The 13279-nt window shown below is 36.9% G+C and overlaps 1 protein-coding gene across 1 annotated transcript in view; it reads left to right on the top strand.

The window, feature by feature from the left end:
* Positions 1–6220: 6220 nt before the first annotated feature.
* plppr2a (phospholipid phosphatase related 2a) overlaps positions 6221–13279 on the top strand; it is a 34494-nt gene continuing 27435 nt past the window's right edge. The window contains exons 1-2 of the mRNA XM_081384020.1: positions 6221–6309; positions 10907–11028. Coding sequence (XP_081240146.1) covers positions 10960–11028 — 69 coding nt within the window. The 5' untranslated portion in view covers positions 6221–6309; positions 10907–10959. The remainder of the gene's footprint in view (positions 6310–10906; positions 11029–13279) is intronic.

The following is a 13279-nucleotide window of genomic DNA, read 5'->3' as shown; positions in this document are numbered from 1 at the left end:
CAATAGATGTCAGGAAATTCTTTATGAACATGCATTGCAGTCAAATATGGTTGTTATAATGGAACAATAATTAAACTGCAGCTGTGTTTGTTTCTCCTGTATATTTCAGTGAAAGCTTCATGATAATGGTATTATAGTGACGATAACGCTTTCACTCCAGGTTTGAGTCATGGATATGTCGGTAGAGGTTTATGTGTACCTTTATGATCCATATAGAGTCATTTGATGTGAGCAATAGGGCTATATTTGTGTTTATATTTGCAACTATTGGCTTGCAGTGCCCTGCCATCAATCAATCTGTCAAATTAATTCCCACCTCAGCCGACCGTTTCCAGTGAGTAACCACTGATAAATAAACCTGTCTTTAGTATCCTGGCTCTTTATGAACATATGCCAAATAATGACATAAAATTGTAAGTCAATGTCATAGTGTATTTATTTAATTCTTTATTTATTTATATACATACACACACCCTTTATACACACTTATTATATATTTTCCTCTTTGTTCCAAATGAGTGTGTACTAACTATATATATACTCAACTATATATATATACACTCATTATCTCCATAATTCTTTCATGATTCTTATAGCAAAATCCTCCAGTTTCTTGGTTCCTCTAGTCTAAATGCTCCATCTTTCACATCCTGAGGGTTTTGCCTGATTGCATGAGATTTGCTCTGGCGTGACTCACAAACACTTTCTACTCAGATTTCGACCATGCTGTATTCAGAGGAACCCAGAGAGCCCCAGGCCTTGAAATATGACATGCTTCCACATCGCCCAACTCACATCTGCTCCACTCTGAACCCAAATGCATGACCAAAAAAAAAAAAAAAAAAGAATTACCCATACTGAAGAAATCTATTTTTATGGGACAAGCTTTAGTCCAGAATGTCACAAAAACAATTTTATATTTAATAATATTTCCAAATGATAATGAATATTTTTTTAATTGAATGAATTCATTATGGTGTAAAGTTGATGTTTGGTGGATATAGACAACTACTTTATTTTAACTTTTCTTTTTTTAAATCTATTATTTGTTGGTTTTGAACGTTTAATATATAAATGTGCAAGCATTCATTTACAGCATCAACTACTGGTTTGTAGATGTTTGCCATTAGTGATAACAGCAAAAACAATCAAGTTGGTTTCAGAGACTAAGTACATCACTATGATGAAAGACTTTTTTATTTTTATTTTAGAGTAATGCGAACTGATGTATTGTAAGTAAATGCAGTCAATTTTGATTTCGTGTTGAATTTAAAGTTATGTTTATATTGTTTGGAATGACACTCATTTTGATGACAGTATGGATGAGCGTAAAATAATACTCTTTTCATTGTGTAATTATCCATTTGAAGTGAATATAATGCAGGGATGCAAAGGCGTTTGAGAAGGTCTCAAGAAAACAGAGGTCAGTAGAACATTTTTATTTATTTTTTGACATATGAAGTGTGCAGTGAAGTGCATTAATCCCACTACATGCACTCACACATGAACATACATGCACACACACTGGGTTTGCCTCTCATGCCTGAAATATTCATTCAGTGGCATTATGGGATGTTTTAAAGCAGCCATGCATGCTGAGGGTGGACAGAGGAAGATTCCTGGCCATTTTTCAGTCAACTTTCCTCTGATGTCTGTCTCTCACGTAATGAAGAAGATCATGTGGGTATGATTTAAATTAGCTGGCTGTTCAAGACACAATCTGGATTCTCAATGAGCTGCCAGCGAAGAACATCCAGAACAGCCCTGTGCCAATGATTCTCACTAACAAACGTGTGTGTGTGTGTGTGTGTGTGTGTGTGTGTGTGTGTGTGTGTGTTTTCAGTCCTTTAGGAAGTGAGATGTCTTTATCTATGTCTTAGACACCATGCACTGTTACAAAGAATCTGTGAAATTCATAAAATGTGGATACTATGTTTTTTAAGGGGTAAAGTGCAACCGTAGCTGCTGTTTATTTATTTTTTTGGTTTTACAGCTTAAACTTAAATGAACTGTAAAAAAAAAAAAAGTAACTGCTATGATGTTAATAAAATACTAAAATAATGCTTTGTACTCCATAATATAAACCACCATTTTGATTTAACGTTCATCACAAGTAGCTTTTCAAAATACTAATGTATAAAGATATCACACAACTATAAACAGTCACATGACATTAAAATAATGCAATAAATATTAATTTAACAACACGAGATGTAACAGTGTAAATACTAAGAATGTCATTTTACGGTTTTCCACTGTAAATTATAGGATTAGGCCTACTTCTTTTTCACATCCAAAAACTGTGAATTCAACTGTAAAATCACACAAAATCTCTTCTTAAAATGTACTTGATTTTAATCTGCTGGAATTATATCATGTAGGCTACATGAGGTTGGAGGGGAGCTGATTGCTAAAAATTGCTGTATGTGATCAGGAATGTGTATTAAGAAAGTAAATTTAGGGTTTATAGTTCTGTAGGATGTTAAATGTAACCCAAATGAGAAAAACCGTCCTGTTAAGTTGCAATATGTGGCTAAAAAGCTGCTCTAGAAATGTGTTACTTCCACTGGGAGACACTAGTTACTTGCTCCATTGTGCTCTACCGAAAAAAAAACTGCAGGAATACAACCTGTCCGTTCTGACTGTTTGCTACAGTAGCTATGACCTCTTTTTTGTCATGAATTTTAATGAGGGAAGGCCGTTCTGTCGCATCAGTGTAGTCCGCATCAGGTCTCCATCTGGCGCTGAATAACACGCATCATTTCTCGTGGCGGCAGAAAAGAAAGATGTTTTTCTAGGAGACGAGGTTCTACAAGATCTTCTGAAACAGGCTCTAATGAAACATGATGTTCATTTAACCATTGTACATAACACTGTGGGGGAGAATGAGTTGCACCCGCTGATAGTGTCGTTTATTTGCGCAAGATGTTCGCGTCGCTTTAGCACTTAGGCTAATTCACTGAAGGAATTATGCAAATCTGACAACAGTGAAAATGCGCCAATAAAATCTGTGCTGAACTCAAGTTGCATGAGTTGTGGGTGGTTAGTGAGTTTCACCAAAATAATATAGTTATGGGTAGCCTACTTCATCAATGTAAGTCCATGGGATTTTTTTGCAGAAATCATAAATCAGAGGGTTTAGAACAGATCTCATCAAATCTCATAATTTCAGTCTGTACACATTTTGCAGAACGAGTTACACTTTAAATATAAACTGTTAGTGGTTTGTTCAGATCTATAACCCTAAAGTATAAACAATAATATGCTTTTGCAAAAAAAACATCAATGATCAGAAACAGAACTGGTTCAATTTCTAGTGCTGTAAATATAACATCCATGCTTTTAATATATTCATGATTTTGACCTTTTTGTTTTTATTCTTCCTTCAGGTCTTGGAGAAAAATAATGCAGTCATTTGCTTGTATACAGCTGACATACAGAGCAGAAATATGAAGCATTTAAGGTCTTTATCGATTTTTCTCTCCCTCCAAAACCCCCCATATTGGGATGATCAAGTGTGAGCAGCACCGCCTGACTGAATACAGGACTCTAGGGATTGCTGCCTGACAAGATGTTAAGCAGAGCTGTCCAATCACGCACACACACACAAACACACACACACACACACACACACACACACACACACACAAACAAACACACACACACACACACATACACACAGTCTAGAAGTAAAAGGTTAAGTCACATTTGCACCCAATGGACTGCTATAATGCACATAAATCACCCTTGAGACATGCAAGCTGCTTTAGTTTCAGATTTCATTTGCATTTGCTCAGTCCGTGATGTCTTTGCTATCTGCAGTTAACATTAAAGGAATATCCAGAAGGTTTTATAGCAAAGGTTTGGTACTTTAATCTCTAAATAAATATTGCTAATTTCTGAAAAATATGAAAATGGTGCTTGCACATGCAAAACCCATTCTGGATGGTTGCTAAGGCATTGCTAGGTTCATCTAGCCTGGCTAACATCAGACCTCTTTCTCATTGAGACGTGGTCTGGGAACCACATGTTAATTTTCTCGTATTTGAGGCGTGGTTTACGAATGCCCAGAGCCGTTTATTGGGCGCTACGAATGTCTATCAAATGCGCCTACACGTAGCTCATAGCCAATCGTTTCAATTATACCAGATGACGTATGTAGAGCGGCAGAAATTCGACGAGGAAGAAGACGAAAAAAAAGTGCGTTCTAAACTACTTAGAACTCTATCTAAGGCTGCATCGGAAGGTAACTTCACGTCTGATGCCATGTTGGATCCATAGATATAAACAAACTGCTTCGGTGTGTCGCATTGACGTCGTCATCGTCTTGCTGCTCCCTTCCCGTTCTGTGATTGGTCCCCTTTTTGAGGGGAAAATCTGGTCCATGGTATCCAGGCTGCCTAGCAGCGTGAATAAAATCGTGCTGCGCCAAGGCAGCATGGGGAGACCCAGGCTAAGGTCCATCCTTAACTCTCCATGATATTCTGGTCCTTCGTATGTTTTATTGTCCACCGGACGCAAATTGAAAATTTGAGCCCTTAAATGAAGGTTCACCCCAAAATATCACTCTCAAATACATGTCATTCAAATGCATTTAATTTTCTTTCCTCTGCAGAACAAAAGTTATGTCATGATAACTATCAAGTGTTTTTTTTTTTTTTCATGGTAATGGGTATTGCAATGTTGATATGTTTGGTCATGGCGTAACTGTAACAGATCTGCTGTTATTGCTGCTGCTGCAGAGCAAGTATGGGACTTGCTACTGGCCAACATGACACGCTGCTGTGAGCGAGTAAGACATGCTGCTGCTGTACAATGTAGCGTACATGAATTGCCTGTAGCAGATCTATACAGGTGGAGCTGGGGAAGGTGGTGGGTTTCTGAAAGTGCACCGCTAAGGAAAATTCTGACCAGGGTTGAGCTGTGAGCTCATTGGCTACTGAAACAACAGGAACCAATCAGCTGTGCCCTATAGAGAATGATGTGAATGTACAACCCGATCTCATGGCAATTCGTTTGTATTTTACGAAGTGGCTAATTGGTACGAATTCATGCAACCTCATTTGTACAAATTTGTACGATTTTTGCTTAACATATTTTACGAGTTGCCGAATTCGTATGAATTTGTACGAATGGCCTACCTCTGACCCCGCCCCTAAACCTAACCATCACTGGGGTTTAGACAAATCGTATGAATTCGTTCTAATTTTTCATGAGATAGTGTTGGAATGTAAGCAAGTTGAGTGAAGGAACTATTAGCCTGCGCCATCTAGACTTTCAAGACAGAACTATATATATTTTGAAGACAAAACAACATTGGACTTTTATTGTGCGTGCACATACACACACAAAAACATTTATTTTCTCAAAATATCATCTTTTGTGTTCCTTCGAAGAAAAAAAAAGTCACAGAATGACATTAATAACATAAGGGTGAGTGTAAATGGTGATAGTATTTTACCTTTTGAGGGAATGATAGAGTACCTTAAACTCATTTTCACTGCTTATGATAAACAATAGACCATAAATCAGTCGTTTCGAATGAAAAGTTGCATGGAAAAACTGTGGAGTTTTGACTCAATTTGATCAGACTTTATCCTAAACACCTGCTATATAGAATGGACTCATAAAAACCCAGAAGTATATGAACTGTTTAACACTAACATGTTTCATCATATTTTGGCGGCCATTTGCCTTATATGGGTCACTGTTCGTTCATCATACTGTATACATTACTATCAACACTGTCTCCTCGACAGTAATACTGATGTGCTATAGGAAACACCACTAATGAGTGTACAGTAACTGTAACTGTTTGTAACTGTTTGTTTTTGATATTATACAGACCGACATGCTTGACAAACATTGACCTACTGCAGATCAATTTGAATATAACATTAACCTACATTCACTACAGCTCAGACTGTTACCTGAATCCTCAGAGAGAGAGAGAGACAGAGAGAGAGAGAGACGCGAGCTTGAATACAAATCAGCCTCCCCGTCGCGCACACGCGCATTATTCTCTGCAGCCGCACTGGAGAGCTGCGGTTGAGGTGACGATTTAATCTCTCACGCCTCATTAAGCAGGATCCGCCTGTGCATGCGAGTGCGGTTTACACACAGACCGTGAGCGCATCTGCATGCGCTAATGTGAGGAAACACTCCACGAGAAAACATCCTGTGTGGGTGGGAGGAAGAGAGGAAGGACGAAGAGAGGAAAGCTGGATCGGTTCACAGGAGCTCCATGGCAAACGCGCGTTATGGCCACTGCATAGGAATCTATCTATCGTGACGGCTGCAGGTTGTGAAGTAAGTGGCTATCCATCTAATTGTGCATTCAAACGCTTCTGTTCACCATTACGCGAGGGTTCTTCCACTGTGGACGGTGCATGGCTGCAATTTTACGGTGAGTGTGGCCGCTATGGAGTGAATCACCCTGGAAGGATGAGTGATGTTTCCTGCCCCATATCGCTGGAAATCAGAAGGACATTGAGAAGGAGGGTGTTGGTGTGGTATTCCCCAAACGCTAGCTCTAATTACCCTGTATAGCGAAATCCCTTTAGGGTTTTACGCTCTTATTGCCTTCGCATACATCCCCCACCTTTAATAGCTTGAAATTGCGATGCTGCTGAATGATGCATGTGGTGATTTGAAACGTGCGTGTGTTTGGGGGGTGCTCGAAGCCCAGAGACACGAAATCAATGATTGACAGTAGAGCGATAGACTAGACACGTACAGTACACAGTGTAATCCAGGTGCTTACATCAACAGCGCGCCAGCAAGAGGATTACGCGCTTGAGCATGTGTTTTATTGTTGTTGGGTTGGATAAATGAAGGAATGAATGCAGAGAAGAGGGCAAGACAAGAGACAGAGTAAGTCGTGCATGTCTTCTTGGTATATGTTTTTGAGTTTCATGTGTGCAGGAGGATGTATAAAGGGATGTTAGTTGATGGGATAGTTCACCCAAAAATGACAGTTCTGTCGTTATTTTCTCACCCTCGTGTCGTTCTAAAAACCTTTCTTGTGTGGAACACAAAATAAGATTTTTTTTCCAACTATATCTCAAGTTTGTTTGTTTTTGTTTTTCCATGCACTGTAAGTCAGTGGGTTCATATTTAGTTTGGACCCCAGCATCCTTCATAATATCTTATTTTTGTGTTCTGCAGAAGAAAGATGTGCATGATAGAGGTATAGAGCAGCATGAAGATCATTAAATAATGGTATTTTCTGTTTCCATTGCTCCAATGAGTGGCATAAATCCTGCATCATCTGTGCTATAATAGACATCAATTTGTTGATGAGAGGTGAGCTGTTACTTTTCTAAGCAATATAATTTTTTCCCCTGGGATTTAAGTTGTTGCCCTCTTAAATATCATAGACACTCTTTTGAGGGTTCTTTTGACTAACAAACACTTAGCGAACACCCAAAACACCACAAGTCAACCTTGTTCTGCTAAACTCTTGATTCATTTCCATGTAATTGAATTATTTTGTTATGTATATTCGATTGAAAAACTTTAGGGCAGGACTTGATTTGGTCCATGGGTTATTGATTGGCTGGTTGGATGGTTGTGGTTTGCTATTGGTGGATCTAATGTGAGTGACAGGTTGCCCCGCCCTCACGCCAGTAAACACATCATCAGAGAAGAGAAGAGATGAGCTGCAAGAGGGAGGGGAAGTGATTTTGATTAAAGATTACAAGGGCACAGAATTTAAAAATAATGATGTGCATGGATAAATCATTTACCGTATAATAGATATTGCAATATTCCATATTTCATGGTGACTGTAAATAAACACACATATGCATCTTGCAGGACTTTTGGCGAAAGGAGTGGGACCAAGCAAAAACCTCATGTTTTCTCTATACATGTAAAACATGTACCATGTTTTTGTTGTTAAAGTCAGGTTGTGCTGGTGAAGATTCTGTAGCACCTATCCAAATGTTACCACACTGGGAAAAAAAATTCCATATTCACATTGCATATATTAAAAATTGCTGACAATAATGTGCAAAATGGCATGTATGCATGCTTGTCTTTCCAAACCATCTCTTTCTTGTCTTTTGTAGGTTGAAAATGTCCGTTTGTATTGGTGAAGACAAGTAATGCTCTATTATAGGATTACCTAGATGCAAAGCTAAAAACATTGTGGAGACTGTTTTGTTTTACTTTTCACCATCCTTTAGTAACAATCATTCTGAACGCTTATTTAATATGAAAGCTGATTCAGACTGTCTATGTTTTCATACATGAACCATAATGGAAAGCCAGGGCAAGCTTTGCATTGTAATGGAGTTGGTCTAACTGAAGCTCAAGTGTCCTCTGAGGATATACTAGGAGCCTAATCTCAATTTGTGGTCATCCAGAAACCCTCCATCTCTATTTTTGAAGTGGCTCTTTCAGCATAATTTATTATTTTAGTCATTGCCTTTGTGTTTGTTTGTCAGCTTGGCTCTGTTGATTGTATGACACACATGAGTTAGTCATACAGAGCCAGACTTTTGACTATCAACGAAGTCTGGCCAACTTTGCAGCTTATTCTGACCAAATCCTGCTCATTTAGTGGCAAAACAAACGCATGGGAAAAATGGCAGCTTATCTGGCCAAACAATGGTACTTCAGTCTTTACAAATAGGCATTTCACATTTTTTTTTAAAGATTATTTAAAATGAACCTATTCATTATACTTGACTACTGTTTGTGTTTTGAACTCTTCATGCTTTAAGGGCCGTTATTTCTCTCTCTAAAAATATAACTAACCTGCTTGTTTTAGACAAACTCTAAAGAACAAGAGCAGGAGGATTCTAGCTAACAATTTTCACTACGATCTTGAATTTTTTGTGTGTAAAACGCAGCAGACGGTCCGTAATGTGTGCATGTAGGCTGTAGGCGCGCCGTCTGAGTCTAAACATGAGTGGACCATATGCTCTTCCAGACACTTTACCTGCATCATTTCTTTCAAGCTTCAAGCATAATTATCAAAGCACATGTTAAGAAAAACGTAAGGGACCCAATTTGTTCTATAACCTTCTTCCAGATTGTAGATTACAGTTATATTTGGATGAATTTACCCCTGGAGTCTTACATTAGAGCACGTCTCTCTCATGGATCATGCACTTTAGCTTTCTTTTTCCTCAAAGACATTAAAACGACACACGGGCCGAGTTTTTAGAAAAACCTTCCAGTGTTGCCCAGCAACGAGGAAAGGTTTCAAAAAATGCTGGGCTCCTCTTTTTTTTTATACATTATCTGAGGACTCGCACACTGACAGATGTAAAATGTTGACCGCTCCACCGCTGTGAGCGTAAGGCACACTAAAAGCGGAAGCATGTACGAGATGCTTTCTGTCGTTGGGCTTTAGTGCCTGGCTTCATGTGATATTCATTTCCCTGTCCTGAACTCAGAGGTTTACAGTGTGATGTTGAACAGACCCTCTGACAAAACGCTGCTCTGTGGTTCACGGTCGAATGAAAGTCCAGTCCTAGAGAGTTGTTGTTGGTAGGTTTAGACCAGCTGTTTGCGAGTTAATCCTGAAGTAAATGGGGCTTTGTAACTACTAATTAGATTGTGAGCTGCTAAAAATGGTTGCACCTCTTGATCTTAACACACTTGTTAATCTTGTAGGTCATAAGCTCTCTGTAAAGTAATGAGCAGTCACTCAATAATGGCATATACCTTAATTGATCCAATAAGCGGCTTTAGTTTGTAAACAGCAACTCTTGTATTTCACTTCACCATTTATATTTAAAACCTTTTTGGGTCATGTAACTGTCAGTGGTTATAAAAAAAATGTCTATAAAGGATACACAAGAACAGGAAATACGATAAATAATGAATCATGAAACACAATAAATAGCATATTTTAATATGTAAATAATAACTATTTTCCATTGCAGGTTTGGGGGATGTTTTGGCTGATCTCAAATCAGCCGTTGACAATTCATATAATGGCCACAGTTTTAAAACATAACAGAGCCTGAAATCAGCCTTGTCTGTGTAATTTGGCTGAGAAATTACCCCCAAAAGATATTTTAAAAGGCTAATCAGCACGGGGCAAAAGGTACACAGTATTAATACAAATACTTTAGCTTAAATAATATGTTTTTAATAATGTCTAAGGTAATACTTGTTCAAAACAATCACTTTAGCAAAGTTTGTACTATTTTCTGTTTATTTAGATAAATAAAAACATTTTTATGTTAATATAAAAACAAAATTATTTTAAAAAGTAAAGATTCTGAATGCGTTGAATGAGATCTCATAATTTAATCATATTTTATTATATGATATGATTAATATCATGTTTTTAAATATGATGGTTTCATTTTAAATATGGTGATTATCTCTAAGGTGCTGCAGACCCAATTTGATATGATTTTTACCATCTGAATCTAAAAATGTCAACAAATGGAAAAGTCAGCCAGATATTTATTATCATGTTAATTATTGTCCTTTCACCCCAAATACCATACTTTTACATATTCTTCCGTTTCCAAAAAAACTGTTGCTTTAATTAGCTTGAACAAAACTCTGTCTCAAAATATATTTCAATAATTTTAGTGATTCTCGTTTGCTACTTAAATCTACATTTTTAAAAACATAAAATATTAAATCAAAGGAGCAAAGAATTTTTGCCAAAAAACTCACATGCATCTTGAAAAAGGATAATGAGAAAAAAAAAAAGATTAAGCACCATACATTTTTATAGGGAAACTACACTAAGTTTTAGGCTTTTCTTAGGTTTTGCTCATCACCAATCAACTGTGAATGTTTCATTTGTATATAGCCATGCAAGAGATGTAGCCTAGATGTATGTACAAGGACAAATGAGTTATTGTAATTGATTTATTGAGTTTTCTATCACCTGACCTGTTCTCTCTTCCTCTCTCTTTCCTGTGTGAAGACTAAAGTGAGAGTGCGAGAGGAGAAAGAGAGCAGAAAGAAGCAGGATCTACAATGGCAGCTGAAGAGAAGCCTGCTGTGAAGAGCAGTAGCTCCATTGTACCATGTTTTCTCTTTGTAGAGGTGAGTTATCATATCAACATAAATAATCCTGAACCCTGACTATAATTAGGACTTTATCAGGAACTTTTATGAACTCTCAATGGGCTTGCAGTGAAAAATATGAGGTTATGCCATGACCTGAAAGGAAAGTGAAGCTCAGATCAGCACCATCATTGATGTTAATGATGGAGAAAGGCTGCACATCAAAAATCTACTCAGTATTGACTGAATTCAGCTTCACTTTGAAAAAACAAATGTGTAATAATAACTGCATCTCTAGCACAGCGAAGCGTGGAGGAAGAGTGTCATTGTGTGAGGAGTCCTTTTAGCTGCTGGCGTTGGTGAGATGCTTCACTGTGAAAACTCATTAAATGCTTCGGAGTACATGCGAATATTGCAGAATGCTTCCCACAAATGAAAAGTTGTTATCTAAAGAGGAATTATCAGATGTTATATTTCAACAAGACAATGCTCCTGCACAGACTGCAAAGACAACCAAGTGTCTTGAGAACAAGTCCATCAGGCTCATGTTTTGGCCTGTCAGAGTCAAGATTTGAACCCTGTACTGAATATTTGGTCTCACATTAAACTCAAACGGGAAACTCATGAACTGTTTGAAGCCGTTAACATTAAGTGAAACAACACTGATTCTTCTTTCGGTAAAATCTGTCTGCAAGTTGAGGAAGGCTATTCTGTTGCTTTGTCTACAGTATTTGTGCAATTCTTTTTTCGCTGCCCAGGAGTGTATATAACAAATAATAATTTATGTTAGATATACATATTTAAAATTATTTTTTAATGATATATACTGTGCTACCGTTAGGGGTTGCTAAGATTATTTGTATGTTTTTGAAGTCTCTTGCTCTCACCAAGGCTGCAAAATACAGTAAAAACAACAGTATTAGTATTAGTAAAATAATATTACAATTTAAAATAACTGTTTTCTATTTGAATATATAGTAAAATGTAATTTATTCCTGTGATCAAATAAGAATTTTCAGCATCAATACTCCAGTCTTCAGTGCCACATGATCCTTCAAAAATCATTACAATAATATAGGGGAGAGTGGGGTAAGATGAGCCAGTGGGTAAGTTGACCCACCCCCTTTATCATTTGACTGTATATTTTGGAATGACCCATCATTTCTGTCATACTGTGAAAAGGAGAAACACAAAGGAGGAGTGAAGGCATCCATTCACTTTAAAAAACGTTTTTGTCTCGTCAAAGTAAAATTTTAGCATAACATATGTAATGATTGTTATATCAAAGCAAATTTGTCCAGTTCTTAAAATATTTATGATCCATATTGGTGATTTAGCAATGTATAAAACCATCCAAATATTTAGCTAAATATTAGTTTGAATTGGTAAGCTGGGTTTGTCCAAAATGGCAGCTATGGGGCAAAGTGAGCCAAATGATGTGGGGTAAATTGAGCCAGCATTTTAACTTACAACACCATAAGGCACTGCAGTTAAGTTAAATCTCTGAGATATAAACTGGCATGATATCAATTTAATATTACACAAATGGTTTAGTTTATTATTATTTTTTTATTATTATTATTTTTTTAGTTTGAGTTTATTTGATAGGAATAATGTACAAGTACACCAAATCCTTCTCTGATAAGAAGCAGAAGATGCTTAATAATCTATATATTTCCAGCTGTAGTTCGACATTGCAGAAAAAATATCATGTTTATGTCAACTACTAAAATGTTTATTACTTTCAGTGACATTTATTAATTCATTCTAATTCAGGTTTATTTAATTTTACTCAACAAACTCTCTGTTTAGTCTGTTTTTGGGAAGGTTACAACTTCAGGTGTTCAACATGTTGTTTTAGAACTGCAAACAAAGATATTGACATTTCTGCTTCATTTGGTTGGTTTTATGTTTAAGTTAGCTTTAGAAAAGAAATACAATGATTTGTAAAAGGAAATTGGATTATTAAATTAGTTTTTAAAAGAGGTAAATTATCTTTCAAATTTCACACAAGTTTGAATCAGATTCATTTAGATGGTCAGTTTACACCCAGATGGTGCAACTTACCCCCTGACTCGGATCAACTTACCCCTAACCTGGGGCAAATTGAGCTACATGAGCACTTTTTTATAAAAGGCCATATTTTTAGAATCCTTTCTCATAGATGCAGTCAATCTAAAATTATATGAAAAATTCTGAAATTACTTTAGATACTTCTATTGCACTTCTACCTCGTTTTCTCTTATCTTGAGGACCACATAAATAAAAAATTGCTCATCTTACCTCTCTC

Source organism: Scardinius erythrophthalmus (assembly GCF_964197995.2).
Source record: "Scardinius erythrophthalmus genome assembly, chromosome: 1".
Classification (NCBI taxonomy): Eukaryota; Metazoa; Chordata; class Actinopteri; order Cypriniformes; family Leuciscidae; genus Scardinius; species Scardinius erythrophthalmus.
The sequence above is the reverse complement of the archived record's forward strand: the minus strand, read 5'-3'. Positions and strand labels throughout refer to the sequence as shown.